General features: G+C 39.1%; 1 protein-coding gene across 9 annotated transcripts in view; it reads right to left on the reverse strand.

Annotated features, from left to right (window-relative positions):
• Positions 1-22976, reverse strand: part of herc2 (HECT and RLD domain containing E3 ubiquitin protein ligase 2) — a 105905-nt gene that overhangs the window by 77454 nt on the left and 5475 nt on the right. For all 9 annotated transcript variants that reach the window (XM_089000029.1, XM_089000033.1, XM_089000037.1 and 6 more), the window contains exons 5-26: positions 20064-20283; positions 19907-20007; positions 17754-17895; positions 17585-17689; positions 17309-17480; positions 17051-17224; positions 15366-15554; positions 14280-14431; positions 12567-12724; positions 12359-12472; positions 10979-11230; positions 9910-10103; positions 8532-8732; positions 8231-8459; positions 7458-7582; positions 6689-6867; positions 5178-5365; positions 3471-3626; positions 2494-2679; positions 2232-2408; positions 2062-2165; positions 681-831 (exon numbers count right to left, since the gene is read on the reverse strand). In XM_089000029.1, the coding sequence (XP_088856155.1) occupies positions 681-831; positions 2062-2165; positions 2232-2408; positions 2494-2679; positions 3471-3626; positions 5178-5365; positions 6689-6867; positions 7458-7582; positions 8231-8459; positions 8532-8732; positions 9910-10103; positions 10979-11230; positions 12359-12472; positions 12567-12724; positions 14280-14431; positions 15366-15554; positions 17051-17224; positions 17309-17480; positions 17585-17689; positions 17754-17895; positions 19907-20007; positions 20064-20283 (3669 nt within the window). The remainder of the gene's footprint in view (positions 1-680; positions 832-2061; positions 2166-2231; positions 2409-2493; positions 2680-3470; positions 3627-5177; positions 5366-6688; positions 6868-7457; positions 7583-8230; positions 8460-8531; positions 8733-9909; positions 10104-10978; positions 11231-12358; positions 12473-12566; positions 12725-14279; positions 14432-15365; positions 15555-17050; positions 17225-17308; positions 17481-17584; positions 17690-17753; positions 17896-19906; positions 20008-20063; positions 20284-22976) is intronic.

The raw sequence follows: 22976 nt of genomic DNA on the forward strand, positions 1-22976 counted from the left end.
TAAAGAGACAGGCAGATGACAGAGACACAGAGAAAATGGATAGAAAACAGTGACATTTGGACTTGTTTCAACTTTGATAGTTCAAACGCAGAGTGTAGACTGCAAGGTTAAAATTACCATCAATCAGGCTCCAGAAATAACTCGCACAAGCCATCCGTACACTTGATGCAAAAAGCTATCAACCCAGCTAAACAAACCCCAATTGATGAGGAACTAGGTAAAATTATCGCAGAGAAAACACCTACAAGGGATCATTCATCAAGATGTGCTACGTTCCTCTTCAAGTGATTAATGCTGATGAAACCGATTATTCCATCAAGCCATCAAAGACCATCACAAATGTAAATAAAACGACTTTATTATACAGTACAGTTTATTTCTTTAAATAGAATACCATAGCACATTTACTATACATAATATAAGGTATATTTTGTGTAGTTTTAAGGCTTAAAGGCTTATAAAATTATGCTTTATGGGGACCTGGGAACGGATTATTCTTATTTTAATGGTTTCCTATGGGAAATTAATTTTTGGGATACACACTTTTCGCCTTACACATTCTGTCTGGGAACCAATTAAGTTCGTAAGCCAAGGTATCACTGTAATTGGTTGCCGTTTTTTCTTTGTGGTTTCAGTAAAGGGAATATTTTAGAAAAGATGATAAAAACAAGGGAACCTACTAGCACATTCGATCTCCATGGGCGACAGGGGGGTGCTTTTGGCCAGGAAGGACGCATGGAGACCCAGCAGCAAACCCAAATTTCTCTCCGTATCAATGAGAGGTGATGACAGACTGCTGAGGTCCGGAGTGGTGACCATTTCTTGGTTCGGCTGGAAATGGCAAAGGGCAAAGCACATTTTGAGTAATTTGAAATTTTAAGTTTTTCAAATTTCCCCATTGTGGGACTTTTAAAGGCTTTCTGAGTCTGAAGTTTTCATTTAAAGGACAACTGACACCTCCAGATAAGTTGCGTTCATAAAATCACTTCAAATGACTTCTACTGGGCGCATGTTACAAAGATTCCACCGCATATAGCTAGATTTTATGTTTTAAGACTCGCACTGAATATTCCAGAAGTCTTGTTTTTGAGTTGGTGACGAGTCCGTACGTGACGTCAATGAAGGAACGCCCCTGACCGAAAAAAAGAAAACATTGTAGCAGTCCTTCCATCACATCAATGCATTTTGATGTGCTTGTTTGGTCTGAAAACGTCATGTTGCACCAAAAACAGCCAGAAGAGGGTGAGCAAGCTCCATATAAGGAATTTATCAGCCTGTGGAAATGGGCTGATTAATTCCTCACAGGAGCTCGTTGGCCATTTTCTGCCTCTTTTTGGGTGATACATTTCCCCCCAATGTTGCCTCAAAATGGCACGGAATAAATTCTTTAATCGATTGCAAACATGTATGCTTTCCTCTTCAGAACTATTTGAATCATATTCATAACTGGATGTGTAACAAGAAAGCATATTCTCTGAATCTGAAGCCATTTTTTTGATTCTCCAGCAATGCAAGACGTCTTGGCGTGACGTCACGAACTGGGCGCCGGACTTTCTGAAATTTTTTTTGCAGGTTTTGGACACTTTAAGTCATTTTTATTGGTGTTTTTCATTTGAATAAAATATCATACTGTGTGTTTTGGGTATTTTAGATGCTATAAAACGTTTTTCTGATGTCAGGAAATAAAAAAGTGACGTCGGTTGTCGTTTAAACATACAGTAAAGTCTCGTTATATCGATATCGGTTATATCGATAGTACTGCTTATTACGATACTATTTGTATGAACTCAAAGAGAAAATTACATGCCCGCAGGATCGGATATATCGATAGTCTGGTTATATCGATATTTTTTCAGACTCCCGAGAATATCGATATAACGAGACTTCACTGTACTTATATAAGCATTAAAGATAAATTCCATGCAAAATATAGCACTGAATCAACTTACGAACGAATTCACCTTACAAACGCCCATTCGGAACGTATCTCGTTTGTAAATTGGGGAGCGTCTGTAATTCATCAGTATTTCAAAGTATGATGGCATAGTAGACATACGGTACCTCCATATAATGGCCAACACAAAAGGCCTGCATGGAGTCTTTGGTGTCCTCAAACTGTAACGCAGCTTCCAGAGCAACGACAGGGTCTTCTCCAGCAAACTGAGCTGCAAGAGTGCAAACGTTTAATGCACAAGCTCCCGAAAAGAAAAATTGCAATGGAAATAGATTACCAAGGACGCTGTTTCCCGTGAGCGACTGGCACTGAGCCTGAAAGTCCTTTATGTCGTACACGCGGCCGTTAATGACCGTCCAGAAGCCGCCATCTTTGTTGTGGTTCTCCAAGTCGGCTTTGCGGATGAGGGACACCTCTTCGTTGTTCTTGGAGCTCTGTCCCGTGAAGAATGAGCCTGGAACATCACAAGCAAAATAAAGTCGCATTGATTGCAATGTTATTGTATTGAAAACACGGGGGGGGGGGGGGGGGATGATTACCCATAATTCCAGGCCACGCCAAATCCTCATTGTCATCCTTCTCATGTCCAGGGGCCAGGTGGTTGAAACGGTCGAGATGCTCCAAGAGCCCAGCCAGGAGAGGGATGGAGCCCGTCTCCTGCATCAAGCCCGCATCGATGGTGAGGAGGAGGACGATGGACACCACCAACTCTGGCAAAAGTACACCTGCACCAAAACCAAATGGTAAAATTCCCACTTTCTGATCAATAATAATAATACATTTCATTTATAAGCACCTTTCAAAACTCTCAAGGTCACTTTACGGTCACAGGATACATTTTTCTGCGGGTGAGCAGCAGCAGCCACACGCGCCAGCGTCCACTCAACCCGGAATTCACTCAAATAAATAGAAAGCTAGCTAGCTAGCTAATATAAATAATAATAACAATAATACATTTAATTTATAAGCACCTTTCAAAACTCTCAAGGTCACAGGATACATTTTTCTGCGGGTGAGCAGCGGCAGCCACACGCGCCAGCGTCCACTCAACCCGGAATTCACTCAAATAAATAGAAAGCTAGCTAGCTAGCTAATATAAATAATAATAATAATAATACATTTCATTTATAAGCACCTTTCAAAACTCTCAAGGTCACAGGATACATTTTTCTGCGGGTGAGCAGCGGCAGCCACTCGCGCCAGCGTCCACTCAACCCGGAATTCACTCAAATAGATAGAAAGCTAGCTAGCTCGCTAATATAAATAATAATAACAATAATACATTTCATTTATAAGCACCTTTCAAAACTCTCAAGGTCACAGGATACATTTTTCTGCGGGTGAGCAGCGGCAGCCACTCGCGCCAGCGTCCACTCAACCCGGAATTCACTCAAATAAATAGAAAGCTAGCTAGCTAGCTAATATAAATAATAATAATAATAATACATTTCATTTATAAGCACCCTTCCAAACTCTCAAGGTCACTTTACGGTCACATGATCAATCAGCTCCTCACCTGTCAGATCTCCTTCAATGACGTGAGATACTTCGGCGAAATGGCGGTGTCCCGACGAGGCGATGCTGGTGGCTATGGGGAGGATGTCGCCGATATGGGTGCAGAGCAAGGCGATGTACTTTTTTAGCAGCGAGCCGACACCCAGCAGCTCGCGATCTAATGGAGGGAAGTTGAAATAAACGCTCAAGCGACGGTTCTCAAATTTGAGACCACCTACATAAATATTACATCATAATAAACGTACACATATTTCGTGGTGTGACACTGCGAGAATCAAGATAAGAGCGCAGAAAATCCGACTGGACCTTCCGAATCCTGCCCACCACCTTTTCCAGCGACTCCCCTCGGGCACAATTTTGCACAACCCTTAGATTAGATTAGATTAGCCTTTATCAGTGTCCTCTATACTTAGTTGTCATGTCTTTTTTATAATGATACTAATGCAGTGTGTTCTACTGGAGACAAATTCCTTGTGTGTTCTACATATTTGGCCAATAAAGATCAGTCCGATTCTGATTTACTAAACCCGGGGCTCATATTTGGCTAATACAGTGATACCTCAGTTTATGAATTTAATTGGTTGCCAGAAAGTGTGTATAAGGCGAAAAGTCCGTCTGCCAAACATTTATTTCCCATAAGAAATCATTAAAAATGAGAATAATCCGTTCCCAGGACCCCATAAAACATAATTTTTCTACTAAATACGCCTTAAAACTACACAAAATATACCTTATTTTATGTATAATAAATGTGCTATTGTATTGTAATGAAATAAATAAACTGTACTATAAAATAAAGTTGTTTTATTTACCTTTGTGATGATCGTTGATGTAGTTGCCTCTTGCTATCCGAGTGAAGTTGCCGTGCTTTATCGGCGATAATACCCTCACTCACAATATCCCCCGCTAGCTGCTTTACGTTAATCCAAATCAACAGAAGTTTATCAACCTCTTCTACTGCCTGAGACGGTTGCTTAGACAAGACAGAAACACCCTTAGCCACACGTAGCAATGGTCGACTTAGCATACTGGTACTGGGATGCTAAGTCACACAAACGCACACCTCGTTCGTGTTTTTCGATGATCTCCTTTTTCTGCTCGTAATTTTTTTTTGTGTCGTAACACAAACACACACTAGCCTGTGGTGGGGTCTTTTTCGGTCCCATAATAGCAAAAGTACTCCACTTGATAACAAACCACGTCTGCACTAAAAGGAGGTGTGGAAAACTTGTCCGGTTCGTCCGCCGAAAGGTAGTTTGTATGCCAAGATTATATTCTTGCGAATTTAATGTTCGTATGCCAAAAAGTTCATGATCTAAAGCGTTTGTAAGCTGAGGTATCACTGTATGACATTCTGACAGTTTGATAACCAAGAGCAAAAATATTCCGCTAACCCGGCATTACAGTTCCTGATGGGAAATGTTATTTTTTTTTAAATGTTTAAGTCAGTAAAAAACATCATTTTGTCCACTGAAAAAAATTAATAAATTCCGTAACTGCTCCCGACTCCCCTCTCTGCACAGCTGCGAACAAGCTAGCGTCTTTCATTAGCTTCAAAATGGCCGCTCATTTGGTTTTATCTCTGGGAGCGGCCAATTAGCAAAATGTAACAACCCACCTTTGATTTCAATTTCAAATTGCAACATTATACTGAAAAAGAAATTGGAGAATCCTGCTAGCCTAGCTTTTAACATGACGCGTCACTCACTGTATCCGTTGACGTTGACTTCATCGTTGACGCCGAGGTAGAGCTTGCTGACCAGCAACCTTTGGAAGCGAAGCAGCAGATCCAGTGACGCCGAGCGTTCTTTGCTATCGTGCTCGGCTTCCAAATAGTTGGAGATGCGCAAATGGGCAACGTCCTTCAGCCTGGCGATGGTCTGCGACGCGATATTCCTATAACACCATCCGGACATGTTAATTCTTCGGATATGCTGCGACGAGCGATTGATTTAAAGGACAACCGACGCCTCCGGACAAGTTGTGTCTATAATTTGTAAAGTCACTTCAAATGACTTCTACTGAGCGTATTTGACAAAGATTCCACCGCATATAGCTATATTTTATGTTTTAAGACTCATGCTGAATATTCAGGAAGTCTTGTTTTCGAGTTGATGATAATGCCCTATGTGACGTCACGGAGGGAACGCCCCCTGACCGACTGAGAAAGCGACACACAATGCATTTTGGGTACTTTGTTTGGTCTGAAAACTTCGTGTTGATGGCGAAATTAGAAGGAAAACATAAATAACGCGATGATGAATCGTTGTGTGTTGCACCAAGACTACTATTTGATACTAGTTGACAAATTCCCAGCAGACAAATCTGCCCATTTCCAACAGAGCTTGGGCGCCATCTTGTGCATTTTCTGTGACGGTACATTGGAGTCCTGATGGCTCGAATTGATACGGAAGGACTTCTTTAATCGATTGCAAACATTTATGCTTTCCACTTCAGAACTACAGTAAAGTCTCGTTATATCGATATCGGATATATCGATAGTCCCGGTTATATCGATACTATTTCTATGCACGCACGGAGAAAATTACATGCAAACAAGGTCGGATATATCGATAGTCCCGGTTATATCGATATTTTTTCGGACTCCCTTGAATATCGATATAACGAGACTTTACTGTATTTGGATTGGATTGGATTGGATTTGCCTTTATTCGTCTCAAAAAACGAAACAACAAACAACATGACAACACAAAGACACAGAGAGCCATTCATTCTTAAGCACTTTCTGTACCCTCTTTGTTCCATGAAGCAGTTCCAAATGAAAGAGGAGAGGATCAAAGCGTCTCTTCACCAGTGGATCAGGGACATCATGGTGGAATGTGCATGTCGACTACAAGCTAAATGTTGAAAGCAAACACGCAGCTGTGGCATCCATTGATGAAAAGAGATGGTCTCACATCTCCTTTCCCACGTGAATCCACTTCAATTCCAAGCCGCGACATTTGAATCATATTCATAACTGGATGAGTAACAAGAAAGGCATCTCCGAGGTCATTTTGAAGTCGTTTTGGGACACTAACTCATTTTTATTGGTGTTTTGCATTTGACTAAAAAATATCAGCCTGCGTGTTTTGAATATTTTAGATGCTATAAAACGTTTTTCTGATGTCAGGAAACAAATAATGGTGTCGGTCGTCCTTTAAATTGCGAGCGATTTCATGAACAAGGAAGGTGTTCTTGGTGAGAAGGTAGAAATACCTTAGAAGTTGCTGCACAAGTTGCACCAGTGGTAGAATTTGCTTCCCGGCTGATTCGTAGATGCCGGTGTTGATGAGGTCTTTGTCGAGCATGGCGCGACAACGTTGCATGGTGGAAGCGTTAGCCTCCTGTTCGTCTATCTCCTTCTCCTTTTGCGCCTCCTTCTTGGCTTCAATGTCCTGTCATAGAAGAACCAAAATAACAAAGCGTATTTTTTTTTTTGTTTAGAATGTAGCAGCACGTCAGACGTCAGAAAAATTAGTACCAAAGACCACGAACGGACATGAAATTCCAAGCGTTTCAAGTTTGAGGAGCCCTTCACTATCAGGCAAGAAGTCTCTGGGGAGTTCATCTACTAAAAAAAAATCCCACCCAGGGAGGAAAATCAAAAACCATAATTGTAAAAATCTAGCTGGCTATCTAGCTAGCTAGCTATTTGCTGTCAATTAGCTATTTAACTAACTAGCTGGCTATCTAGCTAGCTAGCTATTTGCTGTCAATTAGCTATTTAACTAACTAGCTGGATATCTAGCTAGCTATCTATTAGCTATCTATGTAACTAGCTATCTATCTAGCTATCTATCTAGCTATCTATTAGCTATCTATCTATCGAATAGTCTATTAACAAGCTATTAGCTAGCTTTCTATCTATTTGAGTTATTCAGGGTTGAGTGAACGCATGGCGCGTGTGGCTGCCGCTGCTCACCCGCAGAAAACAAGAAGTTGTTCTTATGCTTGTGCCTCAATGGTTTGGTTTCTGGGGTCTGACCTGTATTTCGGCAGCGATGGCCGCCTTCAGCGCAGATTCCAAGCCGCCGTCGGCCATCAAGCTGCTGACCAACAAGTCGATCATAAAGCGACGACCGGGGGTCACGCTCCTCTCATTTCCGGATGCTGCAACACACACACAAAATATATATAATATATATATATATATATATATATATATATATATATATATATATATATATATATATATATATATATATATAATAATATGATGGAGAATAAGAAGTTATCATATTTAAAAGTTTCATGGTGTTATATGCTTAGTCAACATGTGTGACTCAAATACACAATTGAAGCACAGACAACCTGGGGTCAATCTGAGGTCAAAAGACACAGCTTGTTAAACTGTCGTCTTCATCTAGGAGATCTTAGGACTTGGGAAACTCCTTTATCCCCGAAGTTATTTACGACTAGAAACTTCTTCACAGGAAGAGCTCATTAGCCAGGTTACAAATTTATCAGTTCAGTTATTACTTACAGCTGTTCGCGCTTAGGACGCCCAGTGGCGTGGCATTCTAATCAACAAAACTATGTTTTACTAATGTATGACTTAAATTTGCATATACTCTCAATAAATAGCTTGGCAGAGGGCTGCAGAATTCAGACGTCTGTCATGAATGGCTGCGTCTCCTGCCGGCAGTAAATACAATCTTTCTGTGTCCGAGCCTTCGTCCACAGTGTCCGATCGACCTTACAATAATCAGCACTTGTTATAATGAGACGTGGATATCGCTCAACAATTTCTGTTCTTACCAGTATTGGGGAGTAGCGAGGACAAGGCCCTCGCTCGCTCCTCGGCAGTGGGCAGAAGCACGGACCACCCGCTCTGCAGGACGGACTGAGCGGCGGCTTGCACCGTGTTGAGCACGCCGGCGTTGCTAGCCAGGACAACCACGGTTTGCTTGAGATTGTACAGGAGGGCGCTGCCCAGCCCCAAACCCAGCTCCTCCGGGTCCACCTGGTTGCTAATGGCGGCATGGAGCTGCAGCGACAAATACGAAGAGTTTTAAATGATCAGTTCGGGGTATTTAAATTAGGATCTAGAATTGATTACCTGTAGCCTGAGCAAATTAAGCGCGGCGACCACCATGCACTCCTTCTCCTGCGGGGGAGGCCAGTCCGAGCTGCCGTCCATGCCCTCGCTGACTTGCCGCAGAAGCAGGTCCAGCTGCTCGAAGGTCATGGGGCAAACGTCCACCACGAAGGGGACGCGCTGGCCGACGGACCACTCGGAGCATGAGGACCACACGAAACTCTGGGGAACAGATTTTTTTTTAACCATTTGACTGAGCACTTTTACTGAGTAAGTAGGTAAGTAAGTAGGTAAGTAAGTGGGTAAGTATGTAGGAAAGTAGGTATGTAAGTAGGTATGTAAGTAGGTCAGTCAGTAGTCAAGTGAGTCGATAAGTAAGTAGGTAAATAAGTAGGCAATTAGGTAAGTAGGTATGTAGGTAAGTAGGTAAGTAACTAACTAGGTAAATAAGTAGGTACGTAGATAAGTAAGTAGGTAAGTAATTAAGTAGGTAAAAAAGTAGGTAAGTCGGTAAGTAAATAGGTAAGTAAGTAGATAAATAAGTAGGTAAGTAAGTAGATAAGTAAGTAAGGGTAAGTAAGTAAGGGTAAGTAAGTAGGTAAGCAAGTAAGTAGGTAAATAAGTAAGTAAATAGGTCAGTAAGTAAGCAGGTAAGTCGGTAGGTAGGTAAGTAAATACATAAGTACATAAGTAAGTAGGCAAGTAGCTAAGTGAGGAGGTAAGTAGGTAAGTTAGTAAGTAGGTAGGTAGGTAAGTGAGTAGGTCAATAAGTAAATAAGTAGGTAAATAAATAAGTAGGTAAGTAAGTAAGGGTAAGTAAGTATTGGTAAGTAAGTAGGTAAGCAAGTAGGTAAGCAAGCAAGTAGGTAAATAAGTAAATTAATAGGTAAGTAAGTAAATGAGTAATATATACATATAGGTAATATGTACAATATTATATACAAATGGATAAGTAAATACAAAAGTACATAAGTAAGTAGGTAAGAAGCTGAGTAGGTAGGTAAGTCGGTAAGTAGGTAAATAAGTAGGTAAGTTGCTAAATAAGTAGGTAAGTTGCTAAATAAGTAGGTAAATAATGAATTAGATAAGTAGTTAAGTAAAGTCAGTAGGTATGTAGGTAAGTAAGTGGGTAAGTAAGTAAATAAGTAAGTAGGCAAGTAAGTCGGTCAATAAGTACATAAGTAGATAAGTAGGTAAGTAAGTAGGTTAAAGAAGTAGGTAAGTAAGTAGGTTAAAAAAAGTAGGTAAGTCGGTAAGTAGGTAAATAAGTAGGTAAGTCAGTAGCTAAATAAGTAAATAAGTAGGTAAATAACTAAGTATATAGGTAAGTAGTTACGTAAAGTAAGTAGGTAAGTAAGTAGGCAACTAAGGGCACGGTGGGTGTATTTGAGAGCGTCACCTGTCCCGGGCCGCAGGAGATGCCCACGATGTGTTTGGATTTGAGACCCGGCAGAGCTTTCGGGTGCTTCTTGTTATAAAAGAGGGTGTCAAAATGCTGCAGCTTGTCGTTGCTGCCCCAGCTGTGCACCTCGCCATCGTCGGTCAGGACGAGGCAATGCGACGACCCCACGGCCACGTCCACCACTTTCTTCCCTGGATCCAATCACAACAAGCGGGTCGCTATCAGAACTCCAGTTTGGCTTTCAGGTCTTGGTTCAAGGACAACCGACGTCTCCGGACAAGTTGTGTCCATAATTTGTAAAATGGCTTCAAATGACTTTAACTGAGCGTATTTTACAAAGATTCCACCGCATATAGCTATATTTTACGTTTTAAGACTCGCGCTGAATATTCCGGAAGTCTTGTTTTTGAGTTGGGGACGAGTCCGTACGTGACGTCACTAAAGGAACGCCCCTGAGCGAAAAATTGTAGCAGTCCTTCCATCACGTCAATGCATTTTGCTGTACTTTGTTTCATCTGAAAACTTCATGTAGCACCAAAAAGAGGCGGAAGAGGGCGACAAAGCTCCGTGTAAGGAATTAATCAGCCTGCGGAAACGGGCTAATTCCTTACACGGAGCTTTGTCGCCATTTTCTACCTCTTTTCTGGGACGCTACATTGCAGTCCAGATGCCTCAAAATGGCACAGAATAAATTCTTTAATCGATTGCAAACATGTATGCTTTCCTCTTCAGAACTATTTGAATCATATTCATAACTGGATGAGTAACAAGAAAGCATCTTCGATGGAATCTGAAGCCATTGTTTTGATTCTCCAGCAAGGCAAGACGTCTTGGGGTGACACCACGAACAAGGGGGCGGGACCTTCTGAAACTGGCTACTTCCGGGTTCATTTTTTTTTGCAGATTTTGGAAACTTTATGTCATTTTTATTATGTGTTTTGCATTTGACTAAAAATATCATACTGCGTGTTTTGGGTATTTCAGATGCTATAAAACGTTTTTCTGACGTCAGTGAAGAACCAAAAAAGTGATGTCGGTTGTCCTTTAAGGGGGTTCAATCACTCACCCTGCAGACTGTCCAGAACTTGAGGGTAGCGCACGTGCTCGTCGGTACCGTGACCCAGACGCTGGTTGTCGCCCTTTCCCCACGTGTACACTTGTCCGTCCTTGGCGAGGGCCAGCGAGAATTGGCTTCCGCAACACACCTTGATGATGTCCAGGTCTTGCAGCTTCTCAACCAGCTTGGGAGTCTTACAGCCGTCGCTGCCTCCTCGGCCCAGTTTGCCGTAGTCGCCGTCTCCCCAGGACCACACTTGACCTGGACGAAGCGGGACATTCACTCATAAATTGACGCTGTCTTTGGCTGGATTGACGCATGGCCTGACGAGCCCGCCATGAGAAGAAAACGGCGTCAGCGCAGAGCGCCCATGCGTATGCGGAACTGCCGCTGCTTGGAATGGAAGTGGATTTACGTGGGGTTTATCATCATCAATTTCATTTCGAGGCGCCTTTCAAAACTCTCAAGGTCACTTTACAGTCACTGGATACGTTTTTCTGTGTGTGAGTAGCGGCGACCACATGCGCCAGCAACCCGGAATAACTCAAATCGAGAGAAAGCTAAAAAGCTAATAGCTAGTTAACAAATAGATAGCTAGATAATAGCCAGCTAGCCAGATACGTAGCTAATAGATAGATACAGAGATAGATAGATTGGTAATAGAAAGCTAGCTAGCCAGCTAGCTAGTTAAATAGCTAATAGATAGCTCGCTAGATAGCTAACTAATAGCTAGTTAATAGATAGCTAGCTAACAGCTAGTTAAATAGCTAACTAATAGCTAGTTAATAGATAGATAGCTAACAGCTAGTTAATAGATAGCTAGCTAATAGCTAGTTAATAGCTAGCCAGACAGATACCTAGCTAATAGATAGACAGTGAGATAGATAGATTCATGTGAGACAATCTCTTTTGGTCAATGGATAATAATAATAATAATAATAATAATAATAATAATAATAATAATAATAATAATAATAATAATAAATTGCATTTATAAGCGCCTTTCAAAACTCTCAAGGACACTTTACAAGCATAAGAACAACTTTTTTTTCTGCGGGTGAGCAGCGGCAGCCAGACGCGCCAGCAGCACCACTAACTCAAATATAAATTGGTCATTGGCACAATAACATTAAAATAAAGTAAAACTGCAGAAAGTGCTTAAGATTGAATGACTATGACTTTGTGTTGGCATATTATTTATTATTATTATTATTATTATTATTTTGTTCTTTTGACTTCAAGATGGCGCCGCGAGAGTGGCTGCCTTTCCAGCAGCTCCTATATTTTGTTTTTTCTACTTCTGCCTTTCCTTTCCTCTTCATTCCATAACTTGGCTACTGTGAAATGTAAATGTCTCCACTGCGACACTAATAAAGGCTAATCTCTTACCGTTCTCCGTCACGGCGAGCGTTTGCGCGTCGCCGCTGCCGCACGCCACGTCCATCACCTTCATACCCTTCAGCGCCGTCACCAGCATCGGCGTCAGTTGGTCCTCGCTGGAGCCTGCGAGGTGCGATTTTTTTAAATTAGTTAATGAGTTGGTTTGTTTATGTATTTCTTTATTTATTGTGGGAGTGAGACGATGCGTGGCGCTTACCGTGTCCCAGGCGACCGTAGTTGCCACGCCCCCACGTGTAGAGCTCGCCATCCGCGGTGATGGCGGCGCTGTACGTGCTGCCGCAGGCTACGTGCACCACCTGTTTTCCCGCTTGCTTCCCGTTGAACGCGGCGATCATAGTCGGCTCTTCCAGATATCTGGAGATATGCATGGATGGCTTAAAAATGTGCCTTAACGCATCTTAAAACGTGTCATGTGATGTGTGTGATATTTCTTTTTAACTCATTGACTGCCAGATGATGTGCAAAAATGTGTCCACTCCAGTGCCAGGGTTTTTGTCATTTTCACTTGATTGCAGGACCCACAGAATATTGCGTTTTAGGACTACATAAACATTCAAATCAGTAACCTTAGACTCTCTTCTTTCATCTGGAAAAAAAAAAGAGTTAATTCCTAAGGTATATGGGTCTGGAGTTATCTGAGCTTGAAATGGGAGTGGCTGTCCAAAATACAATACCTATTGATTTATATAGTGCTTTCACAACAGTTGAAGCTGGAACAAAGCGCTAACATATCGATTACCTATCTATTAGTTATTAGTTAGCTGTTAGCTATCTATTAGTTATCTGTTAGCTAGATAAACTTGCTATCTAGCCAGCTATCTAGATAGCTATGAAGATGGCTACCTTGCTACATATCTATTTGATATCTATTTGCTAACTAGCTATCTAGCTGGCTACCTAATTAGCTAGCTCGCTATCGATTACCTAGCTAGCTATATGGCTATCTATTATCTATCTAACTGTCTATTAGCCAGCTAGCTAACTTTCTATCTATTTGAGTTATTCCACGTTGAGTGAACGCTGGCGGATGTGCTTCAGGTCCTTACGCACGGCGGCGGCTAGCGCGGCCATGCTAACCGCTGCTCACCCACAGAAAAACTGATCCTGTGACTGTAAAGTGACCTTGAGAATTTTGAAAGGCGCTTATAAATGAAATGTATTATTATTATTATTATTATTATTATTATTAGAACATGGAAAAAAAGGAAATGCTGCCCCCTTGGGGAAAAGAAAAAAAACATTGTCAGAGGCCATGGTCAGCGCTTTATCGGCACCAAAGCATGAAAAAAAAAAAAAAAAAAAAAAAAAAAAAAAACAATTCAAAAATGGCGCTCTAGGTCATATTTTCAATTCCCAAATAAATCTGTGAATGGCAGTGAATGAGTAAAAACCCAACCCCAATAAAAAAACAAATAAACAAACACATAAATAAATATATACATAAATACATGTATACATATATAAACAAATAAACAAAAAAACAAATATCGAACCACACAAATAACTAAACAAACAAACACATACACACACACAAATAAATAAATAAACAAACACATAAAAATATATATAAATAGATACAGGTATACAGATATAAACAACTAAATAAACAAACAAACAACTAAATAAACAAATATATAACCACACAAATAAATAACTACACAAACGAACACACACACACACACGCACACGTCCACACAAACAAACAAATAAATAAATAAATAAATAAACAAACAGACAAAAAACAAATAAATGCCAATGGTCTGACCAGCGCTTTATCGACACCATGCGCAAGAAAAAACAAAACCCGATCAAATTGTGCCCGACGTCACAATTTTCAATTCCTGAATACATTCACACAATGGCAGCGAATGAGTTAAAGACTGCAAAATAGGCGTGACCCCGTACGTACGTAGTGTCGCCGTGTCCGAGGCGGCCGCCGTCGCCGCAGCCCCAAGAGAAAACCTCCCCGCTGGACGACAAGGCCAAGTAGTGCTGCCCTTCCGGGTGGGAAGCCACTTTGGTGATCTTCCTGGAGCTCAGTCCGTAAATGAGCATGGGTGCCTATCACAAGGAAAAAACATAAAAATGTGATAATTACAGTGATACCTTGGCTTACGAACTTAATTGGTTCCCAGACAGAGTGTGTAAGATGAAAAGTGTGTATCCCAAAAATTAATTTCCCATAGGAAACCATTAAAATTAGAATAATCTGTTCCCAGGTCCCCATAAAACATAATTTTCTACTTTTCTAAGCCTTAAAACTACACAAAATAGACCTTATTTTATGTATAATAAATGTGCTATGGTATTATAATTAAATAAACTGTACTGTATGTATGTTTTATTTACCTTTGTGATGGTCGTTGATGGCTTGATGGAATGGAGTAGCCGGTTTCATCAGCATTAAACACTTGATGAAGAATGTAGCCTTCTTCATTCACTATCTTGAGGAATGATCCCTTGTAGGTGCTTTCTCTGCCATAATTTTATCTAGTTCCTCATCAATATTGTTCTGTTTAGGCTGGGTTGATCGCTTTTTGTATCAAGATGGCTTGTGCGGGTTATTTGTGGAGCCTGATTGATGGGAATTTTAACCTTGCAGTCTACACTCTGCCTTTGAACTATCAAAGTTGAAACAAGTCCAAATGTCACTGTTTTCTATCCATTTTCTCACTCTCTCTCTGTCGTCTGCCTGTCTCTTTAATGTTTAAACCCCCTCCCCTCACTGCTGGGTTCTTGACCAATCACGTGGCTTTAACCGAAGACTGGGGGCGGGGAATAGAGGACAAAAAAAAAATATCGGCCGCCATTTTCTTTTTTGGAGAACGGGCTCGTTCGCGAACGACACATCGCTCATTGTGGCAGCTCCGTAAAATTTTCATAAATTTAACGTTCGTAAACCGAAAAGTTCGTAAAGCGAGGTTATCACTGTAAATACACGGTGACAAAGTGGATATCAAAAAAGGGACGGCGATGTGGCCTTGTGTAATCTCACCAGAGTGGTGCTCTTGTAGTTTTGGGCGTAAACGGTGCCGCTGTTTGATAGGATGAGGAAGCCCTTTTCTGAGCACACCACTTGAGTGACGCCCATGTTGGCAAGAGCTTTGCACTGGATGGGACCGTTCAAGTTGGCGTAAAGCTTCCAACCCAGGAGACCGCAAGCGATAACCTCCTGCATGTTCCCCTGAAAAGCATGAGACCAACAGTGGATTATTATTACAGACGCTCCCCTACTTACGAACATTCGAGTTATGAACAACGGTACATACGAACATTTTTGTAGTAACATATGTACTACATGGACATATCTTGATTAAGCATATATTTTATTAAATGTTTATTTTTTAGTACAAACCAATACAGGTTACCTATACAAGCCTTAAACATACTAATATTAACCATATAAGCCTTCAACATACATTCCATACAAAATACAGCACTGAAGCAACTTACGAACAAATTCACCTTATGAACAACAGAATATTGCGTTTTAGGACTACATAAACATTCAATGCAGCGTAAGAAACCCGAAACTCTCCTCTTTCAAATATGATTATTATTACAGTAAAGTCTCGTTATATCGATATCGGATATATCGATAGTCCCGGTTATATTGATACTATTTCTATGCACGCACGGAGAAAATTACATGCAAACAGGGTCGGATATAGCGATAGTCCCGGTTATATCGATATTTTTTCGGACTCCCTTGAATATCGATATAACGAGACTTTACTGTATTATTAACTATTCAAATAGTTAATTCCTAAATTATATGGGGTCCGGAGTTATATAAGCTTGAAATAAGGGTGGCTGTACAAAATACATTGCAATACATACATAATGATTTACATAGTGCTTGAACAACAGCAGAAGCTGCAACAAAACGCTTGCACGGACAAAAGGCAAACGCTGCCCCCTTGTGGAAGGGAAAACATTGCCAGAGGTCTGACCGGCGCTTTATCAGCACAAGCGCAATAAAAACCAATAGTTAAATAAAATAAATGAATAACTGAATAACTTAATAAACTAATAAATAAATTAATGAATGAATACATTAATGAATTAATGAACGAACGAATGAATGAGTGAATGAATGAATAATCGGTGAATAAGTGAATATATATATAAATACATAATGAATAAATGAATCAATAAATAATCAAATGAATAAATAAATGAAAATAAATAAATATAAATAACTAAATAAATAAATGGGGCGGTTGAAATTGCAATTATTTGTGTTCAAAGTTATAAAGATGTGCAGCAAATGGTTGGTCCTGGAGGTGGTTAAAAAATAAACAAACCAATAGATGAATGCAAACACAAATAAACAAATGAACAAATTAAGGCACAAATAAATAAATAAATAAATTTAGAAATAAATGGATACATAAAAAAAAAAATGTATATATACTGTATGTATAAATAAATATTGTATTTACTGTATTTTTCTTTGAATAATTTACAGCTGTTTATTCATGTATTTATTTGTTTGTTTATTTGCCCAACTCCAGTCAGTTTTGCAGAAAATAGTACAGTTATATTGAATAAGTGTTCTCGGTTTCCATTCGTGTGACTTTCCTGTTCAAGAAATCCCCAAAAGTGAAATGATGACTCGCCTTTCCCCCAAAATGTGAAGGCTTCATTAAAAAATATTTAAAAAAGTGAGCGGGTCACCTTGTGCGTGGTTGGCGAGTTGAGCTGCGGAGGACTGCGAGGGGTGGCCAAGCGATCCAGGTGAGCCAAAATGACCACGGCCGTCTGTCGCAAGTCGATCGCCAAATCGTTGTCCTGGGGCAAAGTCAGGTAGCGCAGGAAACTCTCGTTTGGACTCAATGGCGTGGAAAGGATCTTTAGAAAATAAATTCATCATTTTGATTATTATTATTGTTCCACTGCTACGTGATTGTAAGACAAAAAAAAAAAAAAAAAGACCTCCGGTTCCTCGTCGGGGATAGGCTCGTCCTTGCTGCTGTAAATGTTTTTGAAGCGCTGCAAAAGGGGCAGAAGGGGCGCGCTGGTGCCCTGAGTGGAGCGTTCGTTGTCCATCTCACGGGTGCCGCTCTCCCACAGGCGAAGCAGCAGCAAGATGGCGGACAGCAGCTGACTGCGGACAGGAAGTGGGCAGGGATTGACGGAAAGCTTGAGGTTTCATTTTAGGGAGATGCGATGACATCATCGAGGACGAGGTGGGGTATTTGAGGTTCGTACCTGAGCGTGCCCCTCTGCACAGCCAGTTCCAGCAGGATGGCGAGCGCCAGATGTTGGTCTTGTAGGGGAATGTTGACCTTGGTACTGGCGTTTCCGTGGATGTCGCTACGGACGGGGAAAATGTGAGACGGCGCTTGGATGGGGTGGTTGCGGCGAGCGGCGGGCTCACCTGAGGAACTTAGTGGCTCTCTCGACCACTTCCAACCACACGGACGAAACGGTGCCCTCGTCGAATAAAGTGGCTTCGGGTAGGGCCCGAAGAGCGTCCAGAGATTCCTGAAGGAGCTCACTGCAAAGGTCTGCGTCGTCTCCTGAGAGACAAAGCGCACACGGCAAATGCTTTGGGGTTGTATGACTGACAAGGTTATCGTCATATTTTACGTGGGAGTTTTGGGGGTATTTAAAAATAGGGCGTTAAGATTGGGGAATGGTTTTCAAGTACAGTCAAATCTCGGTTTTTGAACGTCTCGGTTCTCAAACAAAAAAAATAGTGTTTTTTTTAATGACTGAAATTCGGTTCTTAAACAAAATGGAGCGCACCAATTAACTGCCCTCCGCTCCTTTATATGTCACGTCCTCGAGATGTTTTTATGTTCCAATGTTAATGTTAAAATTGGTGAAAATAAAGCAAACTATAGTTTGTTTTTACTGTATTTTACAAATTACCTGCTCCTTTATTATGTATATATACAGTTTATGTTATAAAATAGTTTAAAAACTGCTTTGAAAAAGTTGTTTTCAAGACTTGGAACGGATTAAAAAAATGTACATTGATTATAATGGGAAGTGCTGTTTCGGTTTTTGAACAAATGGGTTTTCAAGCAGGTTTCTGGAACGGATTGTAGCCAAAAACCGAGATACCACTGTCCTCGAAATGTTCTTACGTTTCAATATTAATCTTCTTTTCCTTTCGGCTTTTCCCTTCAAGGGGTCGCCACGGCGAATCATGTTGATGTTACAATTGGTGAAAATAAAGCAAATTATAGTTTGATTTTATTGTCTTTTAAAAATAACCTGCTGTATTGTTACTTATGTATACAGTTTATGTTGTAAAATAGTTTAAAAACTGCTTTGAAAAAGTTTTTTTCAAGATTTGGAACGGATTAAAAAAATGCACATTGATTATAATGGGAAGTGCTGTTTTGGTTTTTGAAGAAATGAGTTTTCAAACAGGTTTCTGGAACGAATTACAGGCGAAAACCGAGGTACCACTGAGGAGTTTCATGCCAAGGATATGGTTTCTGATCTGGGATTAGGGGATTAAAAATCGAGATTGAATTCCCACTGGAGGTTTTAAAGGACAACCGACGTCTCCGGAAAAGTTGTGTCCATAATTTGTAAAATGGCTTCAAATGACTTGTACTGAGTGTATTTTACAAAGATTCCACAGCATATAGCTATATTTTACGTTTTAAAACTCGCGCTGAATATTCCGGAAGTCTTGTTTTTGAGTTGGTGACGAGTCCGTACGTGACGTCACTGAAGGAACGCCCCTGACCGAAAAAAGGACACATTGTAGCAGTCCTCCCATCACGTCAATGCATTTGGCTGTTCTGAAAACTTCGTGTAGCACCGAAAACAGGCAGAAGAGGGCGACAAAGCTCCGCGTAAGGAATTAATCAGCCTGTGGAAACGGGCTAATTAATTCCTTACAAGGAGCTTTGTCGCCCTCTTGTGCCTGTTTTTGGTGCTACATTTCCCGCCCCCAGATACTTCAAAATGGCATGGAATCAATTCTTTAATCGATTGCAAACATGTATGCTTTCCTCTTCAGAATTATTTGAATCATATTAATAACTGGACGAGTATCAAAAAAAGCATATTCTCCGAATCTGAAGCCATTGTTTTGATTCTCCAGCAAGGCAAGACGTCTTGGCGTGACGTCACGAACAAGGGGGCGGAACCTTCTGAAACTGGCTACTTCCGGTTTCAAATTGAAGTACAGTAAAGTCTCGTTATATCGATATCGGATATATCGATAGTCCCGGTTATATCGATATTTTTTCGGACTCCCTTGAATATCGATATAACGAGACTTTACTGTACTTTTTATACACTTTAAGTAATTTTTATTGGTGTTTTGCATTTGACTAAAAATAACATACTGCGTGTTTTGGGTATTTTAGATGCTATAAAACGTTTTTCTGATGTCAGTTAAGGAACAAAAAAGTGACGTCGGTTGTCCTTTAAATATGAATTGGTACCAAACCGCATCAAATTTCAAATGATGATTGGGGAACAATCATGTGACATTAACTTGTCATTGTCAATGGACCGTGACATCTGCGTTGAAACTTTTCGATCTTCTCGCACTTTTCTTACCTGACCTCCAGGCCCGACGCAGGAAAGCGAAGGCAAACGAGAGCGCCGCCCTGGAGCCCACCATGGCCAAACCTTCAACGCTTTTGCCGTCGGGACGCGAGCTGAAGGAACAAAGCGGTCAGCAGCGCGAAAGACCATCACGGTGACCTCGCAGTACCTTTTATTGTCAGCGGTGGGCCGCGGGGGCGGCACGGGGAACTTCCAGGCGAACGTGTCCTTCTCCACCATGCTGTAACTCAGCGAGATGTGGTAGCGCTCCAGAATGACCAGACGTTGGCAGAGACGGCGAGCCGACAGCGTGCTCTTGGCCATTTGGGCCGACAGCTTTTGTTGATCGTCCACCAGCACCATCAGGCAATCTTTTAGCTCTTTCTCATCTGAAAAACACAGGAAGGCCGTTTTGATGGAGGAACGCTACAGGACTTTTTTTGATGTTTCTTCTTGACTGCATTTCAACATGTTTTTTTTGGAAAGTGGAAGGAAACCGGAGTACTCGGAAAAGAGGCTGGGGGGGAAAAAACATGGAATCGAACCAGTTACCTTTGTAGTAATAGTAATACAGTAAAGTCTCGTTATATCGATATTCAAGGGAGTCCGAAAAAATATCGATATAACCGGGACTATCGATATATCCGACCCTGTTTGCATGTAATTTTCTCCGTGCGTGCATAGAAATAGTATCGATATAACCGGGACTATCGATATATCCGATATCGATATAACGAGACTTTACTGTAATAATAATAATAATAACTGTAGCAATAACAATAGCAATAATAGTAATAATAATCAGCATCATCATCATAATCATAATAATAATACATTTCATTTTAAGCACCTTTCCAAAGCTCTTAAGGACACTTTAAACCACAGGTGTCAAAGTCAAGGCCCGCGGGCCGAATCCGGCTCGCCACATCATTTTTTTTCGGCCCGCGAAAGCAAATGAAACTTGTTAAATTCCATGATGATTGCTAAAATCTGAGGCAAAATTTCATATTTTTGGATGTCAACCACAATAAAAGTCATTATTCTTGACTTCAGATTTGAAAACGAGTTATTCGTTAATTTGCTGTGTGCTCTATATGTAATATTTGAAGGGATTTAAACATTCTAATGGGTTCCCCAAATTCATAACGGCCCTCGACAGGAAGCCATAACTACAATGTGGCCCGCGGCAAAAAATGACTTTGACACCCCCTGCTTTACAGACACAGACAAGCATAGGTACTATAATAAATAAAATACAATCACAAACAGAATGTAATATTTATTTATTATTTAAGATGTATTCATTTATTTATTATGTAATATTCATTTATGATTTAGGATGTATTTATTTAATATTTAGTATTTATGTATTTATTTAAGATGTATTCATCTTTTAATATTTATCTATTTGTTTAATATTGATTCATTAATAATATTTATGTATGTATTTATTCATATTTATTCATTATTTAATATGTATTTATTATGTATTTAGTCATTATTTAATATGTATGGATGTATTTAATATTTATTCAGTATTTAATACTTATGTATTGTTGTAATACATATATTCATGATTAGATATTTATGTATTTTATATGCATTTATTCATTATTTCATATTTATATATTTATTGTTCATTTATAGATTAATTAATGTTTATATATGTATGTATTTATTTGTTATTTAACATTTATGTATTAGGCATTTATTTAATATTTACTCATCGATTAGTTTTACGCATTTATTTATTCGGCTATTCATTTATTTACATATTTATTTTCTCGTCTATTTACTTATTGACGCATTTATTTACTCGTGTATTCATTTATTTTCACATTTATTTAGTCGTCTTTTATTTATTTACACATTTACTCGTCTATTTATTTACACATTGATCTACTCATCAATTTATTTATTTACTTGTGTATTTATTTATTTTCATTTATTTAGTCATCTTTTATTTATTTACACATTTACTCGTCTATTTATTTACACATTGATCTACTCATCAATTTATTTATTTACTTGTGTTATTTATTTATTTTCATTTATTTAGTCGTCTTTTATTTATTTACACATTTACTCGTCTATTTATTTACACATTGATCTCCTCATCAATTTATTTATTTACTTGTGTATTTATTTATTTTCATTTATTTAGTCATCTTTTATTTATTTACACATTTACTCGTCTATTTATTTACACATTGATCTACTCATCAATTTATTTATTTACTTGTGTTATTTATTTATTTTCATTTATTTAGTCATCTTTTATTTATTTACACATTTACTCGTCTATTTATTTACACATTGATCTACTCATCAATTTATTTATTTACTTGTGTATTTATTTATTTTCATTTATTTAGTCATCTTTTATTTATTTACACATTTACTCGTCTATTTATTTACACATTGATCTACTCATCAATTTATTTATTTACTTGTGTATTTATTTATTTTCATTTATTTAGTCATCTTTTATTTATTTACACATTTACTCGTCTATTTATTTACACATTGATCTACTCATCAATTTATTTATTTACTTGTGTATTTATTTATTTTCATTTATTTAGTCATCTTTTATTTATTTACACATTTACTCGTCTATTTATTTACACATTGATCTACTCATCAATTTATTTATTTACTTGTGTTATTTATTTATTTTCATTTATTTAGTCATCTTTTATTTATTTACACATTTACTCGTCTATTTATTTACACATTGATCTACTCATCAATTTATTTATTTACTTGTGTATTTATTTATTTTCATTTATTTAGTCATCTTTTATTTATTTACACATTTACTCGTCTATTTATTCACACATTTATTTACTCGTCTATTTATTTACACATTGATCTACTCATCAATTTATTTATTTACTCGTGTATTTATTTATTTACAGATTTACTCGTCTATTTATTTATTTACACATTTATTTACTCGTCTATTTATTTACACATTTATTTACTCGTCTATTCGTTTATTTACACATTTATTTACTCGTCTATTCGTTTATTTGCGCATTTATTTACTCACCTATCTATCCTTCTATCCAGCTAGCTA

This window comes from Hippocampus bargibanti, linkage group LG07 (assembly GCF_051943395.1).
Source record: "Hippocampus bargibanti isolate YZ-2025 linkage group LG07, ASM5194339v1, whole genome shotgun sequence".
NCBI classification, from domain to species: domain Eukaryota; kingdom Metazoa; phylum Chordata; class Actinopteri; order Syngnathiformes; family Syngnathidae; genus Hippocampus; species Hippocampus bargibanti.